Raw genomic sequence first — 21,836 nt, forward strand, 5'->3', positions numbered from 1 at the left:
GTGACCTACATGGCGAGACCTGTATCCATGGCAACTTGGTTGTGTGCTGTGTAAGTAGTGTTCAATTGTTACCTTTTCTTGAACTTGTTTCCTGCTCTCGCTTGTCCGTTATACAAACGGCGAGCATGATTGGAAGGTTACTGTTTCAGATCACCCGCACAAGGAGGCAATTCTCAACACTCACACGTCTCTAATTGTAAAAATAATCAGAAGGTGCAGCACGTGTTTCTGTACGGTCTGTGTGAAGATCGTTTCAGTCTGTGCTTTTTCTTTTACCCACGTGTGAGGATTGTAACAAAGTTTCACACCGAGGCATTGATACAATCTTTGTAACTGTGGCTGCTGGTCTGGGGTCAGCAGTCACTCCTAGCTTAGCATTAGCATGCTGTCTGTGCAGGTGCTAGTTGTGTTAGCAGCATGCTGTGGTTGTTTCTGTCCTGGATGCAGTTTGCACTTCACCATCGTGTTCTCGCCTCTCTGTGCAATAAAAATAAAAGTAATGTTTATATCCACACTGCAGGCTCCACCACTGTTTCCTGCTCCGACTCACCAACTGGAATCGATACGGAGAATCAATAGGCAAACAGGCTCTACTCTACTACTGGGAGCCGTTTCACTAGAAAAACCTGTTCTCGATGGCCATCCCTACATGCATGGAAATACAGCATATGAGGCAGAAATAGAGTTTGTACGATTTTAACAAGCTTGAAAGTCGATATTTGTTTTCTTGTGTTTTCTGTTATATCTGTTTTGGGGCTTTTTAGACTTTATTGCATTAGGACAGTAGATAGAAGACAGGATGTAAGACCAACAGAAGTGACCCAGAAAATGGCCCGAGGCCTTAACAGCATACAGGTTGTCTCCACCCAGCAGCCTGCTTTCTCGTAATGTCTACGTGTAGCCTGCAGGAATCGTTCTCCAGGCTTCTTTCACTCCATTCAAATTCTGACCTGCTGCCGTTAGTATTCAGTCCAGTTCTTACTTCTGTTGCCGTACCTCAGATTTTTCTGCCTGTTTCCCTTCATTAAGAATAGCTGACAGCCGCTCTGAACAAATTAAATGTTTAAAAGCTGCTGGTAACAAAGTGCCCGTGCTATGTTGTCCGGCTCAAAGTGTTATGGGCAAAAACACCCAATGTATTAAATGCGAAACAAAAATATATAATAAATATATAATAAAAAGATATCAAAAACAAGATGATACAGCAAAAAAAGGGGATTTTGTTATAAAGGTTCATAAACATCTCAGTTCCAAAAAATCTGAATTTTCTGGCTATTTCGTGATGTGTTGGGTCTCACAGGGTTCAGTTATTTATCGTCTTTATCTTCAGCTCAGCAAATAAACCGAAGAAAATAAACCTTTGAAAATCATCAGCTACAGTGATGTGATGTGTGAAATTATTGCTCAAGATGACTTGAAAAAGTTAGTTTCTCTATATAAAGAATATTAAAAGAATAATTTCTTTCTCTATAAAGAAATTAGGTGAGGCTCAAGACTTTTGCACAGCCCTATATATCCATGTAAATATGAAGTGCATCTGTGTAGGTGTGTTTTCAGGTGTGTTTACAGCCACGAGGCAGTTTGGAGCGCGTGGACGCGTCATGTTTGTGCACAGCAGTTTTGGCTCTGTGGAACAAACTAAAGCAGTTCTGAGACGGATGAATTCATCAGTTCGTTGCCGATTTCCACCTTTCCGTGCTCTAATAATCTTTTATGCTCATATTTCTTTTCAGGAAAGCCCACGTGCCGCTGTCCTGTCGGATTCTCAGGGCCTTTTTGTGAGAAAAGGATTTGTGACAATTACTGTTTAAATGGGGGGACGTGCGACGTCACTCAGGGGAACCAGCCGGTGTGCCGCTGCATGGCCGAGTATACCGGGGACCGCTGTCTTTATCGTGAGTCCTGTTGGCAGCAAACAAACACAAACAGTCATTGATGTTCCCCTGGCTGCCTGTGGCTGCCAGTAGCACCTAATCAAAAGAAAATCATTGATTTGAATTCAGTTATGTCACATAAAATCCACAGAACAAAGCGTTTGAGAGTTCCCACTCTGAGCGAGAGACAAAAGCAATCCCCTCAAAGTCTCTTCTTTCCAAAAACACCACATTTGCTTCAATTTGCAGATAAACAAAAATCAAAATTCTACCATCAAACAACCTTTGGGTGTTTCTGCACCGGGGCGATAATGCATTTTCTTTTGCTGCGCTTTGACATAATGTGTTGCGGGGAAACAATTTCATCTGCACATCATTAGTTTTTCCCACTGTTGCTTGCCCAAAGGGTGATACGTTTTCATCTGTGGCTAAGATATCATTTGATGTGGATAATTAAGTCCCATTAAAACCATGTACTGTTGTAATCAGATCAGCTTAGACTGTGTTTCTACATTATCCTCTCTCTCTGTTTATCTCTGCAAACCTAAAACAGACATTTGTCATCACTACTGCGTGAACTCCAAGGCCTGCACTTTATCCAGCAGCGGCTACGTGGAGTGTGTGTGTCCCGCCAGGTTTGAAGGGAACAAGTGCGAGGTGGACAAGTGTCTCCGATGCCACGGAGCTCCTTGCCTCATTAACGAGGAGACGGGAGAAGTGGTTTGCAAGTGAGCGCTCCGTATTTACTCGCCACTCTTGTCCATCATCTCTTTGGCTGTGAGGCTTCATAGTTGATTTTTATTCATGGGAAAACACGAGTTAAACAGTATAATGTTCATTCAGGGCTCAGTCGCTTCACCCACAGGCTGCCGGCGGGAAGAATTGATTTAATTAAATCAATAATTTAAGGCCACGTACCCTGTAGCGTTTTAGGTTTGGTCATGTCAGTGAATTTGAAGCTGGCTGAACTCTCTGCTTCTTGTGAGTCATTCCTACTATTCGGTGCCATTTCAGTGTGATCACTCTTCATCAAAAAATACAAAATTTTGAATTATTTTAACATTTCATCTAAAAGAGGGATTTTCAACCTATAAGAAAAATGTATTGGTCCAGCTAAGGATATTATATTATAATATTTTTTAAAATCAAAGTCTTTACCCATGACGTGCCAAATGTCCACCCTGTTACAGGACATTCAATTTTCTATTAATAACTGTTTTGAATACACAGTTATAGTAATATTTACATTTTCTAAAAGCTACAATGTCCCTTTTTAAAATCTGCAAGGAAATTTCATGTTACAGTGCATAGCAATAACAGGGGTGACGGTAACAGGGGGGAGATTTTATGCTAAACTTAGCCATTACTACTAGTATGATGAACAACAAGCTAGTACATGGTGACCACTAAGAACCATTTTTAACATGTTTATTAGCCATATTATAAAAATTACAAAAAAAAAATTGTTTCCACTATTATAAGCGTAACAGGTTGGACGTGTTATGCTTTGCCACATTACAAAATCTTGCTAAAACATTGAAAAAAGGGTTGATTAAAGAGTGGTACTTACTCGTCTTCTTCTTGAAAGTTTTCCCTCCAAAATATGTTACATCCGGGAGTGTCATGTGACTAAAAGAATAATCAGGTGATGTGTTCTATGGAATTCTTATCAGAGTAACAGGGGTGACAGTTGATTCAGGGACACAACATTTTTTAAAGATTTTAAGTATTAAACATGCATTAATAATAAAAAAGAACATTTGATGAGGAACATTAGAAATAAGCCAATCCAGAAATGATGAAAAATCTAGATTTATTTATTTTTTTTAAGTTATATTTGTAACTGAAGTCGAGCAAGCATGACTGGGGACATAGTACTTTAGTGACTTGTGCTAAAATAAAAGTAATTTACTTTTAATGTATTTATCCTGTGTATATATCAATGTGTTCTATGGTAGAGGGGGGTTAAACATACAAGAAAATGGTTTAGAAATAAGCATTAGACAAGTTTTACACTAAATATACCATATTATGTCATTAGGACTCAAATGGCACCGAATAGTAAGAATGACCCAAGTATAGTTTTCTGGTTGTAACTAGGATCCATTATTTCTTCACCCTCTAGCTGCACAAATGGCAGAATAGCACCGAGCTGTCAGCTGTGTGACGGATATTGCTACAATGGAGGTACCTGCCACCTGGACCCTGACACCAACCTGCCTTTCTGTCAGTAAGTCCCTGCCTAATGGTGAAAGTAAGGAAAACTCAATGTTCTCCACTGTTATTCACACTCACATCACTGTTTCGATTCAGCCGTCGGCTCTGTGCCCGGCTTTAAAAACTGAAAGTCGCCGCGTGAGATAGATGTCTTCCTTTGGAAAGAAATCCTTAAGTTGAAGGTTTGATGTCACTATGTGGAGGCCATGAAACAGCAGGGGGCCGAGTGCCATACAGCATCCTGTGCTGTGTGACACCTCGCTGTGGCTTAAGGTTTTAGGAAGATAAAGATGGTTTCAGACTCCTTCAAAGCCAGCTATTCTCAACATATCACACTTTTCCTCCTTGCAGCTGAGAGCTGATGTCAGGCCTCTGTGGCTCTCTTCAGTCAGAGGGTTTAGAAGTTTGCTCAGTACTTCAGCCGCCACGAAGCTCGAAAAATTGCACGAGACAAAAGCTTGACTGGCACACGTGAAGAAATCGCCGTGAAAGGCTACTCAGAGGGCTCCCTGTAAATGAATACCTCCTCCGCTATAATCACTCGCAGTGCTGTGTTAAAAATCTGTCCAAGGAGGAAATTGGAAATCCATTTCAAAGGCCAACTCTCCATTTTTTTAAATGCCCATTGTCCACTGTAGTTAAATTGAAATTTGCAGGCGCCGCTCACAGATTCCAGGGAATAGAATCAATTTCTATGCAAATGATTTCATCTTATTCGATGAGGTTAACAGATCCTGATAATGCGGTTTATCATTGCTGCAAGATGAGAGATTATGTGAGATGATGGATATGTCGGCGTCAAGAAATCATAATGTTTGACCTTAATACTCTGAGTAAATGTATATTTCATCAAGCCTACCTAAAGAAGCTGCTACGGCTGCAATCATTCTTGCTTTAAAAACCTCAAATATACGAAGAGAATACCTCAACATTTCACTGCTGTCTAACAAAGTTCAAGCATTCCTGTTAAGCAGCTCTGTACTGTATGACTTTATGTTGTTGCTCTTTTCCTTTTCTGCACAAAAGCTAAGTTACTTTAGCATCTACAGTTAGAAATATCCATCAGTCAGCTGTGCAGCGGGGAAACAATTATTTGATCCCTAAATTTGTAAGTTTTTATCAAACAAAAAATCCATAAAAACACACACATTACATAAAAGGTATAAAAGAATTTGCATGTCAGTGATGGAAATAAATATTTGACTTGGTCCTTCCTGCATGACACGAGTCAGTTTCATGCTGGAAACTCGTCCATGACCAGTTGTCAGTGTCCTGGCCGAGGGAAGGAGTCCGAGATGTTACGGTGCGTGGGCCTGTCCACTGGCCCACTCAGTGAGGCAAAGTCATCCTGTCAGAAAAACATAACGTTTCCACCTCTGCAAGCACAGTGGCTGAGCTGTTGCCAGTTCTGGTTTCATCTGACCACAGCACTTCCGGAGCCTTCTCTGACTCATTTACGAGTTCACAAAGTGAAGACGGGCCTGTGCCGTGGAGCTGTGAGCTGATCCAGCACCTTGGTGATCGTCCTCATCCCATGATGCAAGCTCCCACATGGAGCTCCAGACTGAGGACAAATTTATTTTTCTTCTCTTTCCGTTGTCACCTTCTCACCAAGCTTCTCGCTGATGGTATCCTGTTCCAGCCTCGTGCAGGTCTGCAGTCTGTCGACCTTTGACACTCTTTGGTCTCACCTGGTGGTGCAGAGGTTGGACCAGAACACTCGATTGATTGATTGATTGATTGATTGATTGATTGATTGATAGATTGATTATGGCACACGATCACACAGCCAGTCTGTGAGAGCCAGTGGATCAGATACGTGTTTCACTCAGTGACGTGCAAATTCATTTAGCGCTTTTATATAATTTGCTTTTTTGTGTTTCAGGTTAATTTTCAGTCTGAGAGATTTTTCATGTTCACAAATTCAACAGAGAATCAAATCATTATTTCCCCTGTAAGCTGTCATTTCTATTGTTTAATCAAACTAAATGTATTTTCTGGTTTTTGCTTATTAGATGCATTTATGTGGATGCAAGCAACCATCATGTTGGGGCCCAAAGTTCTTGTTTAACAGTTTTCGTAATCTGCAGCAGGCCCCACATGCGTCCCCCTCACGTGCTGAGCAGGGACGTTTGTTGATCTGTTTTGCTAATTTGCAGACGTCACACTGTCTTGTTGCATCTTATGACTTAAGCTGCTAACAGGGTTTAGCGTTCTGTCGCCACTCATGAGGCAGCCGACAGTTGAACAGTTCTTGGGCCCTTTTGTCACTCCAAACACATGTTTTGCAGCTGCACGTCAGGGTTCAAGAACCAACGTTGTGATGAGCTGGCCAACCCCTGCGATTACTTCTGTCAGAATGAGGGGATGTGCACATTAACAGCTCTTAACAAACCACGCTGCAAGTAGGTCCCTCTCACCTCTCCAGCTGTATTCAGCGCCCACTCACCTCCTTTTGTACACAACCCACCCCCACTCCATTTGGCTTCATTTCAGCCTCAGTCCAGCACATAGGCCTCTCTGTGATGGTGCCTCCTTGTAGCAGCTTGTCATGTAATAAGTACTGGATATAGCAATGACTCAGCGTAGACGGTGGAATCACACAGATACTATAATGTTGTTTTATTAGAATATGTTGGCTTATATTTATTTCTGTATGGAAACAACATGACTGACTATTATTAGCATCATTAGCACCAACACGTGTTGAATATGTTCGCTGCAGTAAGAAAGAAAATACGTGGCGAGGTCGAACACTGATTACAGCGCTGATGGCGTTTAGAGACGCGAGCTTGTTTCTGTTCTAAGCTTCAAAAACAGAGTTTTGTAGAAAGTAGTTACATGTATTTCATTTTAACCTTTGGTATTTAAACGACTTTAAAACAGGAAATAGTTTTTATTTGAAACATGCTGCTGTGCTCATTTAGTTACTTTAGGACACAGCTAGCTGTAGCTCTGTTTCTGGTGGGCCAAGCTAAGCGGCAACAGTACAGGATGCTATTTATGCTTCTGCTGCTTAAAGCCAAATATGGTTCTTATTTCCATGATAAGTGACAGCAGCAGCACCAGCAGTCTTTCCTGGTAGATAAAGATGTTGCTAATGTATATTAGCACCACTACGTTGTATATAGGGGCACTTATTACATCACCGGCTGCTGCATAGCGTTTGTTGCCTCTTACTGCCACCCATCTCATGCACACATGAACCACGGGAAGATTACAGCATAACACTGTGTGTGTGATGTGGGCATCTGTGCATGATGGCTAAATACGTCCTGACCGGTCATTGCACATAATTTACTCGGCAGAACGTGTCATCTTTAATCGGTGTTCATATTTAAGGCCTTTAACTTTTACAGCTTAGCCGGGTTTCTTTGTTGAAGGGACTCAGTTCCATCCTGGTTTTTGCTTCTCAAAGGCGGGAAAATGAAGACCCAGGTTACGCCCGATGTCCTAATAAAGTTGTTGTCAAAGCCCGATGTTCTGATTCTGCAAGTGCATGTTATTCAGGATAGTTTCATCCTATCATCACCCTGCCGCCCCACCAGATCACTCATGCTTTACATGCTTTAGCGTCAGCTAAATTGTGTCACCTCCTCTAACAAGGGTCATGCATCACGCCCATCGGATCCCATTGGAACACACATGAGATGACGACTTGTTGTCATCCTTTGATCTTTCCTGTTTTTTGTTAATACACTGAATATTCAACACGTCAGTTCACATTAAGCTCTTTACGGACACAACATGTATGTGCTTAGTGCTCTCTCTCCAGGTGGTGTTTTGTTTGTGTTGAATCAAAGCCGTGTGCCGTATGTGTAAGCCACAGTCACATCATGTCGTAGATCATTTTGCAAAGTTGTTTTCTCAGCAGCCTCTCTGCAGCCACAGTATGCTAATGATAGTTTATTTATATTCTCTTTTGACCTCCTTCAGATGTTCAGCCAATTGGGCAGGAACACAGTGTGAGAGACCCGCCCCTAAAAGCAGCAGATCAGACAACATGAGCGGAGGTGAGGACTGGGAATGTCAAGAAGCCTTAACATGTCCTGTGTAAATACCTGCATGTGTCACTGGTTCACTGACCTTATTGCATTTCAGTGGAACGATAACTCGTACATCTGAACATCAACAGATTGGCATCGAACTACCGAACTCCTACCAACCTCTGCGCTTTGCATCATTTGAGCACAAAGGGCTCTGCTCAGCGGGGTTTCCTTGTTTGAATTAGAGGGGCTGTAGTCGCCAGCCCGTCAGGGTTCAGTAATATGACTCCTCTGTCGTCAACTTCAATTTAAGATTTAAAAAATATATCTTCTGAAGTCGTGCACGTCAGTGTAAAATGTCTTACATTTCTAAATGTGCAGCCTGTCTGTGCTGGACGTATGTGGATGGAGTGAAATGTGCAAACAGCGAAGCCCTGTGAAGTGAAAACGCTGTTATTTAAAGTGGCTCTGTTCACGCCGCGGTCACTGCGTGAACTCATCTCAGCCCCTTTGCTGGTCGCTCATCACGTCCTCTCTCTGTTCCCCAGGAAGCATCGCTATCATTGTGCCTCTGGTCCTGCTGGTCATCCTGATTGTGATGGTCGTAGCAGGTGTTTATATCTGCCGCCGGAGGCAAAGGTACGTCGATAAAGAAATATGTAAGAAAAAGAAGCTTCTAAGCAGTAACGTGAGAGCTCCAGCATCGCAGAGCTTTGAAGATGAATGGATGCTTTTGCTTTATGAGTGAAAAGTTTGCTTTCAGTAGATCTGAACGCTGAGCCTGTGGTAATAATCCATCGTTCATGGCTATCTAACAAAGTGATATGCTCCAAGTAGCATCGTGCAGCAGCACACTAACAGCATGTTGTGTGTCGCGTTAATGATGATGTGCTCTGCACGGCTCAGGGGCAAACGTGTGCAGAGGCAGCCCATGACCAACGGAGGGATAAACGTGGAAATTGGGAACCCGTCATACAACATGTATGAAGTGGACCACGACAACCACGCTGATGCAGGCAGCCTGCTGCGCCCAAACTTCACACTTGACCCTCATAAGGTGGGTGTGTGTGTGTGTGTGTCACGTGTGCTCAACAACACGTCATTCCTGTTTTAATAGGATGGAATTCAGTGTTTGACTTCGAGCTGAAACCAGATTGTTGCCAAGTCAAACGTGTGGAGTAAAAGTTACTGAGGAACTTTGAGTGGGGCTTAAACATGCAGCTGAATCTGTTCGTATGTTCTCACATACAAACGTCAGTGTAATTACATTTAGCTACAAACTCATTAAAGTGATTCATTTTCAGTTTTCATCTCATATTTGATTCAATGTAACTCTTGTTGGGCAGCGTCTGCAGGTCTCTGCTGCATTAAATACTGAAAGCTTAATCATTTTTGCACATATAAAACTTACTGCACGTGTTTTCCAACTAAATAAAGTTTTTACAACCTTAACAAATTTGTACCATTTGATCTCCTATAAGTTGAATTGACAGTACAGCAGATGCTGGCTCCTTTTTATCAGGATACTTAGAGGAGAAATCTTAATGGTCATCACTATATTATTTTTATATACAGTTACATAGATTGTCTATGAAACACATGTGGCCCAGCTGTAAGAAGGTCGACCAGGAGTCTTCTGATATGAAACTGGTCTTACTGTCCAGCCTCCTACTCAGCGACTCTTCATCAACAACTTCAAGGTCCTCTGAGCTCTACCTCGATGTCTGCAGTGACAACACTGAGCCAGTTTTTTTATAGCCAGCTGAAAACTATGAGTTATTAGTGTGTCGTGAAGCATTGTGCACTTTGAAGTGAAGTTGCAAAGAGCGAGAACAGACAGACAGAAACAGTTTGTGTAACAAACTAGTGACTGTTTCTTGGCTATTTTATTGTAAAATATCTGCATAATGTTGTTTTAATTTGCCATATGTGTACATCCCTTACTACCACATCATTGTTAATACTGCAGAGTTTTAAAAGCCATGAGAAAATCTGTTTAGACCTTGATTGATGCCAGTCCTTATCACACTAATTATTAGCCTTGATGCTGCAGCTATGTCGTCTTTAATTGAAGGGTAGAGAAAGGACAACAGCTCAAATGTGTCTTTCAGGTTGGAAAATAACTCAGTGCTGTGTTCTCTGCATCTGGCCCGGCAGCTGCTGGGATGTGATATTTAGAATTGAGATGCATCCGGTGGAATTACATGACGCTTTGCAGAGATTTTACAATCTCTCTGGCCTGGGCACAAAAATATACAGATGCCACGAACCTGGAGGACGTCTGTCTGTGTGGTGATTTATTCTCTCCACCCCACACGAACTCCCAGCATATCAAATGAATCCTAACACCTTCACAGATGCAGTTATGTAGCTCACCTGCTGCAAGTTCAAGCCTAATGCTGTTGCTTCTTAAGCTGCCAACTTTGACATCTGCTATTGTGAGTCCAGTCTGTGTTTTTAACCGAGACATGCTGGTGTGACTCTAAACCAGCCTCCACACGTCCAGCTCTCGTGGTTCTTGCTAGTTTGTTTTTCCAGCGCAGTTTTAAAACCCGTATTTGGACTGTGAGAGTTCATCTGTATTTATATGGCACGGTGCTTGTTTTGTTGCAGGGCTGGTGTGTAAAATCCAGCGACCCTCACACCTTGGGCATGAATTCTGTGCCCAAGGAGGTAATCCCTGGACAGGTGAGTGTTACACATTTTATTTTTACTCTGAAGAAGAAGAAAAAATATCCATTTTTACATAAATTCACTGTGAGGAAGCTTTGTGTGTTTTGTGTGGTTATATTTGAGTTACACTCTGCTATTTTAAAAACTGTGTAAAATTAAAATCATGCTAATGTTGACATCTGGTATATACTTGCTCCCTTTATCATTTTGTGACATCCTGTCCAAAAACCACCAAACTTTCCTTAAAGTTCCAATAATCAACTTTTTATTAACAAATGTTTCGCACGACAATTGGCACCAAGTTCAGTTCTGTTGCTCATTTTGCTAATATCTGTGGGACTGTGGAAAGTTTGCAAACTTTTTTGGTTGAGATGCAGCCGCCATCTGTTTCCAGCAAACCTCGTGTGATGGAACATCGGTTAAACAATCTGCTAACAGAGCGCAGATCCATCGAAATGGATTCAAATGGGATCAGAACTCAGCCAACAAGACAGAGGAAGTTGTACATGAATTTAAATTAGCCCAGGTTTCATTAAAGCCGATGTAAGTGATAGTTTGTATGAGGTGAATCTGACACGAAGACTTTCTTGATTCCACAACATCTATTAAAATGCAACCTCGAGACTCCTACTGTTGTAAAATATCATAAATTAACATTTGTACTTGGCATCTCTTCCCCTGCCTGTTTAGCCCATGAACTACTCCAATCCAGTGTATGCAAAGATCTACATCGACGGGCAAAACTGCCGGAAGCCAGTCATCAGTATCGATGAGAGGAGAGAGCTACTCCCAAAGAAACTCGAGGGGACAATTCATGAAACCGCCGCATAGCCTAACTTTACACTTTGTACTTCTTTTTTTACCACCGTGTATAATATGAAGGAGGAAACAAGATTTTTCTATTTCCTATGAGGCTCTTAGGTTTTACTGGTTTAGCATCAGCATAATGTCCTCGTCGCTGTGCTGAAGACTTTAATTTTCCACTTAGGGTTTGCTTTCTGTTTGTCAGAGATCCGTTACACAGCGCTGTCAGTATACTGTATGACACTGAAGTAAAGCTGCTGATTTGCAAAAACTTTATTAACACCTGAAGCCACACTTGTGCACAGTTGAAACCTTAAATGCAGTGCTAGAATTTGTACCCATACCTGTTTGTAGTTCTAGAGGGAAACAGTTTGGCTTTGTGGAGATGATGAGGGGAAGGGCCGGCTCATTTTATCTGGAAAAAAAAGTATGTATAGTAGAGAAGAGTAGCGTGGGTTTTTCTGTTTTTGTTATTTCATGTGACATATGGACCGGAGAGCTTCACAAACGACAAGCTTGATTCCTTTTATTTGCATCGCTGCACCTGACAGCTCTGCTCCGGCAGTCCCACTGGACACAATAACATCAACACAGTCGTTTCTCAGACATTATCTCCCGTCTTTCTCATTTCCACGGATTCCAATCTTCAGTCGCCTGTTTCAGCAGTAATATGACGTACAAACGTATCTGAGAGATATCGAAGCCCACCCTGAATGTTTTCCGATCAGATTCCCGGATCCCGTACTGTACGCTGAAAAGACAGAATATCATATTTTTCTAGGTCTCATATATCAACAAATGGATTAAAGATGGAGAGAAGAAAGATTTACCACAGCTACAACAACAGTTACTAAGAGTTATTATAAAACACGTCTGTTACTTCAGAAAAGGAAGATGATAAATATAAGAAATTTTATAATTTTGTATTTGATTTGTATGTTGTTTGGCTGCTTGTATTTTGAAGAAATGTATTAAATGTAAGTAATTTTTATATAAAATGTAAATCGATATTGAATAAAGGGGGCTTATTTCCACTTCGTGTCTTTCTCTTGATCCTCCAAAATGATTGTTATACGATGTCGATGATAGTACGTGTGCACTTCTATTGTTCAACCAATGATCAAACTGTCAGTTGTTACACATGACTGCTGACCCGACAAGTCAATCAGCAGCGTGAGGTCTTTTACCTGCTGCGCAGAGGAAGGAGGCTGATGGGAGATTATTGCCCTGCCTGTGAGTACAGGAAGGCCGGCGCTATTCATTACCTGGATGTGGGGACGCGGTGTCGATGCCACCTGCTGAAGGATAATTCAGTCTCCTTTCACTTTACTTACAGCGGCTCTGTCTCCACGCATTTCACCTCCATTCTCACCATAGCAACCAGAGGAGGCAGCGGCACTCCTGCCCTTTCTCCATCTGCTGTGCCATCGGCGGGATCTGCCAGCACGCCCAGCTCACCGCGTTTTCATGACGGTACAAATAGATGCCGCGGTTTCCAGCTTCCCTAATTGGCCCGTGCGCTTTGTTTCGCTGAGACATCCGCTGTGAGAACAGAGGTTTCCATGCTTTGCTGAGAGCGTGCAACACAGTCTCTCAAACACACTCGGCACCGCGGCGTGGAAATAGAGTAATGTGGCTGTGACTGGCCTTTTTCTGTGCTATAGAACATTTATCAATAGAGCTGCAATGATGAAGAACGTATTTCAAATGTTCAGCTTTTATGACTGCGGCATTTAGAAGGTTGAGGTCGTTCCCAAGGTCGAGCACGAACGACGCCACGTGACTGTATACGGGTCTTTGATTAAAGCACCAATAAGCCTGTAGCCCAGGAGCGTTGTTCTCACGGAGCAAGTTTTAATCTGTTCGACATAAATGAAACTTCTCAATGAACCCTCGTGTTGTTAAACGAAACTGTTTAAGGGTTCATTTTGTTTCTAATTTTGTTTCTAATCAAAAATGACTCATCAAACATACATTATCAGTATTATCATTGACTCCTGTGAACATTACAGTTCTTTAAACTTCTGTTTGTTATTTATGGGCCGCCTGTCTCACTAATCTGATCTTCTAAGCACTAAATTTGAGTTAAAAAGAAGCATCATTTCTATTTTGACTGTAAGAAATAACCCAATGAAACACACTGTGTGTCCTGTGTATCACAAACTACTACCATGAACATTTGCTTTGAAACCATTTCAAACATAAACACACAAAGTTGTGTTTCCAGTCAAAAATGACAGAATATGTTTTTATGGAGGAAATTAGTCGCACTTCCTTCTGACACAGCTCCTCACCAGAACCACAGGAGAGGAAGAAATTATCATCTTATGTCCCTTGAGACCTCTGAGACAACTAGTCCTGGTGTCGCATGTTGCCCATATCTTTAACTATATTTAGGCTGCTTGCTTAACTCCGCCAAGGACGGTCCCAAGCCCGGCTTTAAAAGGAGGAGGGTGGTCGCCAGAACCGATAAATCGGGGAAACTTGGCTTGAAAGCAATGGAATCCCAACAATCAGCTTTATCAACCAATGCTACCGCATCCGGGGCAGCTGATGCGCCAGCGCTGGGGACCCAGGGCGCTGGTGGGAAATGGACTACTGGCTATCAGTTCCATCGAGGATGATTTGAAGGCCCTTCAACTTGACCTTGAGCAGGCAAGAACCATTGCCATAGATCAAAAAGCATGGAAGATAATCGTTGGTCAAGCAAGAGAACCTGCGGCACCTACAGCAGCGTACTGGTTGCGCGGCCAACCACCGCCGCTGGTCGCCCGCTAAAGGACAAGAAGAAGGCTGCTTGCTTGACATATACTGTTTGTCCCCTAAAGCCACCAGGCACTCATTCACCATGGCGTTTGGATACGGACGAGTAGCTGGCGCTCTACACACTCGTCCCAAACTTCTCTGATTGCTGCCAGTTTGTCTTGTTGATGTCAGCCTGGGCTTGTATCACGGCTCTCAAAGTTAATCACCTGAGACGATGGCCTGGAAAACTTTCCAACTACACTCTCCATCCCATAAAGTGCTGGTAAATTCATTTCTGGATCTCTCGACTGCTCAAGATCAAATGTATGCTTCGAAGTCTTTCTGGGTTAACTTCCTTCAAACATTTTTTAGAATAGAAGAGAACAGAATTCAACTTGTCACTGCACATGTACAAGTACAAGGCAACGAAATGCAGTTTGCATCCATCCAGAAGTGCTTTAGCCATGATGCAGATATATTACAGAAATGGATCTGTTATAGGTATGAGGGTACAAAATATGGGTATGTTACAATGTACACGGTATGAAGGTATGTTATGAATATGCTATAACTATACTAAGTATGTACAGGCTGTAGTGGTGTACAAGCTATGTGCAGGCTATGCAGGGTAGTTTTAACACCCCTCTGCAAGGCAGAGCAGTTCCCGTACCAGACTGTTATACTGGGGTCTGTTTCCCTCCAAGCTGGTCCAGTTTACCACTGTGGTCTGACGGAAAGAGTTCAAAGCAGGATTTAATGTCATCGATCCAGGATGCTCTGCAGTCATCCTGATGACAGTTTGAGCTGAAAGCCTCGCTGACTTGAACGTGACAGCAGACTCAGCACAGCCATCATCTCCATCACTGGATTCTCCTCCTCATTCGTTTCATGGTCTGGATTGCACAGATTATATTCTGTCCTCTTCAGTTCCTGACCTCTCCATCTAATCCAGCATCATGTACACTGCTGCTAATGTAGTAGTAGAAGAATATATGTAAGGTATCCTACATGAACATGATCAGCTAGTCATGTTTTACTCATGGATATGAAACCTATTAAATACGAGGTCAGAGACGGGAGAGCGATGTACGACTACACCCATGAATTCATGAAACCGTGCACCTGTTGGGCACTTTATTAGGAACAGCTTGCTATTACCTTCAGAACTGCCTTAATTCTTCATGGCTCAGATCGAAGCTGCTGAAACATTTTGGCGTGCAGCAACATGACATCATCACACAGTTGCTGCAGGTTTTTTGGTGACTGTGGAGGAACTACAGTGGTGTAGATCATTCACAGAAGATGGTACACATCCCATCATAAAGGGATGGAGACAGTCAGCAACAATACTCAGGTAGGGTGTGGTGCTTAGACAATGGTCAATGGTATTAGGACCCAAGGTGTGCCAAGAACACCCTGACACCATCACACCACCACCAGCAGCCAGAACCACTGAGACAAGGCAGAATGGATCCGTCATCCATCCATCAGACAACTGCTGCTCACTGGATATTTCTCTGTAAACCACAGAGATGGCTGTGTGGGAAACTCCCAGCAGTTTCTGAAATACTCAGGCATCAACAACCATGCCACTGTCAGTGTCACTTAAATTCTGTTTCTTCCTCATTCTGATGTTTGGCTTCGAGCTCAGGAGGCGGTCTTCACTGTGTCTACATGCCTACACGTGTTGGGTTACTGCCATGTGACTGGATGATTAGATATTTGCATTAAGAGTAGTTGAACAGGTGTACCTGATAATCTAATGAGTTTATGAGCACGTGAGATTACAGTGATGTTAGGGCTAACTCAGAAGGTTAAAGCATGCACCTCCTGTCATGACAATAAGACTTTATAGATTATATTTGATTTGTCTGCATCTGATCACACGATTAGTGTTTGCTGTTGTTGTTGTGTTCATTTTACAGGCTGTGATAACAGATAACCTGGCATTTTGGGAACTGCTTATTTTAAATGTACCAGAAGTGAAATCATTACATTATTTATCAGAAATTCATGCAATAGTTGAACTAATCCTGATGCTGCAATATGACTACAGACCACATGGAGCAGATGATACATCTCATATAAAAAGCATTTCACCCTTCGTGTTGAATCCTCCCATTTTCAGCTGTGCATGAATTGTCCTTGTATTGTATTTATATCAAGCACCTCCTGAAATATTCAAATAATGGTGATTACTAAATTAATAAATGTGCAGTAAAAGCCGTAAGGTGGACTGTAACTGGAAATTAATGCATAACATTTGGATGTGAATAATAACTCCAGCCATACGCTGTAAAAAGACTTTCAGCGTGTAATCTGGCTTATTACACTGGGGTGTCATAAAGACGAGGAGAGCATTCACCCAATGATCTCGCATATGCAAGGCTTCGGCTGATGAAAAGCTCCAACTCAATGAGCGACGCTGCTGGGCCTCTCACTCAGCCCTCGAAGTGCATCAAAACAGGAGAAAAACAGGAATTTGAAAGAAAGAAAGCCCTAAACCAAGAGATGCCTGGCACTCCCCTCCCTTCACCTTGCCTATTGATTTTTTGTCTCTTTTCCACTTAGCAAGCGTCACCATTCTCCTGCATAAACATCAGAAAAACCCAGAGGGCTCATCTCTCGGACAGAATCAATAACAGCAGGAGTCGTATTCACATTATAAACAACAAGTCCTGCATACTCATGCTACAGCCTGCACCACCAAAAGCTGCTTATTGCTCCACGTGCTGCAAGCAAGAGAGAGACTGAAACTGTAAGGTAACAAAACAAGGACGAGTGAGCTGCTGGAAACAGCTGAAAACTTCCATCTAACCTTTTAACAGCAGCTGCTTTCAGTTTGAACCGCTGACACTAACTTACAGAAGAAAAGATTCACAAGGGAGCACGACTGCATGTTCAGCTCAAGATTAGATAATACAGCACTGATATGAACGTGATCAATATGAAAATGAGAGTAAATAATAAGAGCGTTCATCTTGGTGCTGGAGGCTGTGGATGACATGTAGGTTTGGAGTCACAGCAAAGACATAAGATGACGGGTCTCCTCAGCAGGTGAGTTTGCTCGGCTGCTTTGCCATCCAAAGATCTCTGGTGCGTTCAGTAGCTCCCAAATATTCCCACGTTTTTCTACAGGCTGTTTACAAAAGAATGGATTTTTTTGTTGTTGTTGGTCAACAAACTGTCGGATTTACACACACTAAAGACATCTCGAAGTGGAGGAATGTTCTGCATCCTCACAAAACCCGACTAATGACCGGATTAAGACGGAGGAAATGAGGCTGTATTGTAATCCCCTTGGTGAAAGCAGCAGTTTCAATAAGCCTGGCAAATAAATCTGTGGGAGGGTCCACTCTTTCCTTCGTAGCTTTTCTGACTATGTAACACTCCTGCTCCCGGTCCTTGATTATAGCAGCGTGTGGCACAAAGGGCCACATGCAGATCGTGTGCTGCACATTTTAATCCTTAATCCTGACACTGTGACACCTGTATTGGCTTTAAAACACTTCTAAAAACTTTTAAAATTTTTGGAGAACAGAAGAAAAGTGACAAAAGGTAAAGTGAACTTATAGCACTTCATTCATAAAGTGAAGAAAATTACTTTGGTAACATATAAAAAAAACCCTGATGGAAACTCTATTAACTTTGTATCCTTCTGCTCTAATCATGATACAAAAATGGAAACGTTAATAATTACATGGTTGCAGAGGAATGCTGTGTAACAGCTGGGTGGAGCTCCGAGCAGTGACGACAGGTGGACGATGAAAGAAAGAGAACAGAGATGCACCAAAACCATCACTTATACTTGTCAGGGGCGGAGCCTATCCCAGGTACCAGAGGCAGGGTACAGCCTGGATCTCCAGTGTAATGCAGCACTGAGCTGTTATATTTAACCTAAAGCAGAAAACGTTCTGAACCCTGAGCTCAGTATTTAATTTAGCCTGTAAGTGAGCCTGTTAGTCTTACTTAAGCCACATAAGGACAACATGTCCTGAGTGTGAGTAAGTGAGACCTGCTAAAATGCACAGTTCTCTTTTTTTTAACGTGCAAAAATAAATCTTTGGAACAAAAAAGTATCCCTGTTTGGCTTTTATTCATTTAATTTTACATTGAAAATGCTGTTTTTCACTGGCTGACATCCAGCAAAAACACTGATTCAAATGACTGTTCAATACAAAGCTGCTACTAAGTGTCCCGTCACTACTTCTGTTTCTGTAACATGCTGTCACTTTATTCATATAAGAAAAATTAAACTGAACTGAATTGACTGCAGCAAAAAGTCAGAAATGAAAGATAATGTGATCACATCTCTTCTCTGTTCCTGTTTGATCATAATTACATTATTACTTTGTGAGGCGTCTTAATACACACTGTGTGCCTCCATCTAAATGGCAGAAATGTTAATATGTATGTGTTACTTACAAAGGACCTTCGCTGGAGCCATTAGCCAAAGCAATGCCTTTGAAAAGGGCTTATTTCTCTCTATAGACCTCCTTTTAGATGTGCTGAATTAGAGGAGGAGGAGGTGGGTTATGTAGCAGAACAATTGTTCCCCACCTCTGCAATAGAGTCTGAGAAATGAAAGAGGGGGACTGGAACAGAGGTATTTGTTCTGATGCAGGCAGATATGCATGGTGGGAGGTAGCGTGCATTGAGTGGACACATCTACCCTATTGGTCACAGACTGACCGCTTCCATGGACCGTTGTGTGTGATGAATATATACAACAAACAAAGTGTACTCCTCTCTGCAAATGTATTCATGCAAGCAGGAAACAAACGATCATTTTAAGATTCCAGAAGCAGCTCAGGGCTCGCTGCCTTTATCGCCATCTGGCTGTCTGCGGCCTCATCACGATTCTTCTAAGGTGGCCTGAAGGAGGAGAGCATTTCAAGCATGTGAGTGATAATGACCAGCAGCCTGCCTCTCTGTGCAATAACTGGCAAGTCCTAGCTCTGTGCGGCTGGAGCAATAATCACCCTATTGGGTTAAGTCCACTTCATGTCAGTCGCACAAGGCCTTGCCAACTTACAGGAAGCAAAATCCTGCTGTCGTAGCAGATGTTGAGGAAATGATATGCTAGTTTCTTTTCTTCATGGGGACTGTGATATTTGAGCCTCACAGCATGGCAGAGAGCGCCAGAGCCTCTGACCTGTTCTGCTGTGCGAGGAATACGAGGTGACTGTGAGAGGAAGTTCACCTCAGCTTTGTGAACTGGCTGCACAAATGCCAGATAATTGTGATTCCTGCTCTTGGCTCCTCAGATTTATATCACTCAGTGCACGTCTCTGTCTCTGGAGTTGTGGGCTTAAGTGAACAGGGGAAACTCTGTATTCTGCCTCTGATCTTTGTGGATCTGTCAATGCCAATATAACCATTTTTATTTGAAAGCGCGGCGAGTTTAGAATTCTCTTTTGTTCCAGGTTGTTCATTTTGTAGCCTCCTGGATGTAGCTGTCATTGCTACAAGCTTAAAAGTGGTTTTCCTTTAATAAACTGGCTGCAGAAAGAACCGAGGAAATCAAAAACACCCGAAGAAGACAGCGAGAACCTTTTCGTCTACCAGACATGTTTAGCATTATCTCACAGTCACATCTGCTTTTCATCTGATAGCCAGTGGAGAAAAGCTGATGCAGTATCATGCATTATACCAGACCACCACTGGTTTGGATAATCTTGGCTGCTGCCAAGACTGTCTTTGATTATGACTTCACACAGCTGCGAGTGATTTTGGCTGTGGTTGTGCTTTATCTTTGTTTTATTATGGCTCTAAAATATCTGTTTGCTATGGAAGTGACACTCGCTCACTGACTTTGCATCATGCATGCAGGTAACACACCTGGTAGACGAGTCTCACGGGTTCAAACTGTAAGCTTCTGCAGCTGGACATATCCAGTCCACCACAGACCGAGCCATAGCAGCAGGAGATGTCCAAACAATGACTGGATATCCAGTCACCGCTTCACCAGTCACAGCAGGCAGAGCAGCTGCAGCTGTGCTCACACTCTGCAGTTGGATAATGTCAGAGATCAGCCTTTTAAAATGCATAACGAGGACTAAATGCGTCACGTAAAGTGTCACATCATCTCTCACTCTGCTAGACGCCGCAGTTTCACTTTACTTGCAGTGTGTTAGAACAGCAATGAACCAGCAGGACTGCAAAGCATACAGCAAGAAACAAATGTTGGTGGTGACGTGAACCACAGAACTGTTTTTGCTCTGTCAAAGGTTTAGTGTAAAAGTGTAACACACACAAATATGACCAAATGCATGATCACATATTATTGTCAGGGAGCTGGGTCTGTGAGGCAGCATTTTGAGCTTATTTGGTATTGAGAGGCTTGTGAAACGGGACGCTCTGGCCTTCGTTGCGCTGCTCAGGTTGCCTAGCAACCATGATACTAACGTTTGATACAGCTTTGTGTGACAGAAAGAAGGAGACACAATGTTTTGTGCTGACATCACTTTGATTAGCTGAGTATCTGAGGCTGAGAGCACAGGACTGTAAACACGATTGTTGGGCTTCACGTCTGTGCTGAACAGTCATTTAAGATTAGCTAGTAAATAACAATTAGCTGATGTTGTTCATGAGACTAAAGTCATCTCACTGTGGTAATGGAAATATAATATGGACAATATTATATAAATATATATATATATATATTACAGCAGTGAGCTTGAACTCTGGGTCAAAGATTCAAGTCGCAGTTATTTATATTTCCTGTCACCTTAGATCTTCACTCAAAGACAAGTATCTGTGACAGTGTGTATACAGATGTATTATAAGAGACAAATATTGTTCTTTTAATATGTTGTCATTACTAAATTTGGCTCAATGCTTACATACATGTGTAAAAAGCAAATGTAGGAGCTGTGATAACTGTGTCTGATAGAATGAAGAGTAGACTGATATATGAAATATTCCTTTATTGGGTGAGAAAATCAGACCATGTCATAACTGCTGTAAGTCACACAGAATAGATATCAGAGCCTTAAACAGGCTGACGTCTGCTAAATGGGTCAAACTGGGCAGAAAGTCTACAAACACATAACATCCTTATAGAATATGATGTAACACTATAGATCAACTTAGCTCAGAATATATAAAGCATATAAACAGTTACAGCAACATGATGCAACACACACAGCAGCTACTGATCCAAAATCCTCAAAGCTTCATAGAACTGAAACCAACATTTATTTTAGCTCCATTCTGCTGCTGATACAGACTTTAGGTTTCTGAACATTAAACTTGTTGCTGCCTTTCATAGTGTGTAACTTGAAGGCCCTGAGTACTTTCTCCCACACTGGAAACACTGGGATGATCACATTATGTGAACATTACCTAATAAGACTGATTCAGCACAGACAGTTATGTTAAACTTTCCTAGCAGTCCTTCACAAACAGGGAACAGTCTGTCTATTCTCTCCATCTGTCAGCTGCTGCTGGCTCTTCCTCCTCCTCTTCCTCACACACTGCTGAGTTTGTCCTGGTGGATCATCAGGGGTGCAAAGCCTCACAGATGATGTGCAGC

At 42.2% G+C, this 21,836-nt stretch overlaps 1 protein-coding gene across 1 annotated transcript in view; it reads left to right on the forward strand.

Moving 5' to 3' along the window:
• Positions 1 to 12,588, forward strand: part of lrp1bb (low density lipoprotein receptor-related protein 1Bb) — a 201,462-nt gene extending 188,874 nt beyond the window's left edge. The window contains exons 84-92 of the mRNA XM_085435115.1: positions 1,734 to 1,895; positions 2,428 to 2,602; positions 4,000 to 4,104; positions 6,383 to 6,496; positions 8,028 to 8,104; positions 8,626 to 8,716; positions 8,984 to 9,134; positions 10,691 to 10,765; positions 11,441 to 12,588. Of these exons, the coding sequence (XP_085291241.1) occupies positions 1,734 to 1,895; positions 2,428 to 2,602; positions 4,000 to 4,104; positions 6,383 to 6,496; positions 8,028 to 8,104; positions 8,626 to 8,716; positions 8,984 to 9,134; positions 10,691 to 10,765; positions 11,441 to 11,581 (1,091 nt within the window). The 3' untranslated portion in view covers positions 11,582 to 12,588. The remainder of the gene's footprint in view (positions 1 to 1,733; positions 1,896 to 2,427; positions 2,603 to 3,999; positions 4,105 to 6,382; positions 6,497 to 8,027; positions 8,105 to 8,625; positions 8,717 to 8,983; positions 9,135 to 10,690; positions 10,766 to 11,440) is intronic.
• The last annotated feature ends 9,248 nt before the right edge of the window (positions 12,589 to 21,836 follow it).

Source organism: Copadichromis virginalis, linkage group LG16 (genome assembly GCF_057382275.1).
Source record: "Copadichromis virginalis isolate Kocher_CV1m ecotype Utaka linkage group LG16, C_Virginalis_male_GT1.1, whole genome shotgun sequence".
Classification (NCBI taxonomy): Eukaryota; Metazoa; Chordata; class Actinopteri; order Cichliformes; family Cichlidae; genus Copadichromis; species Copadichromis virginalis.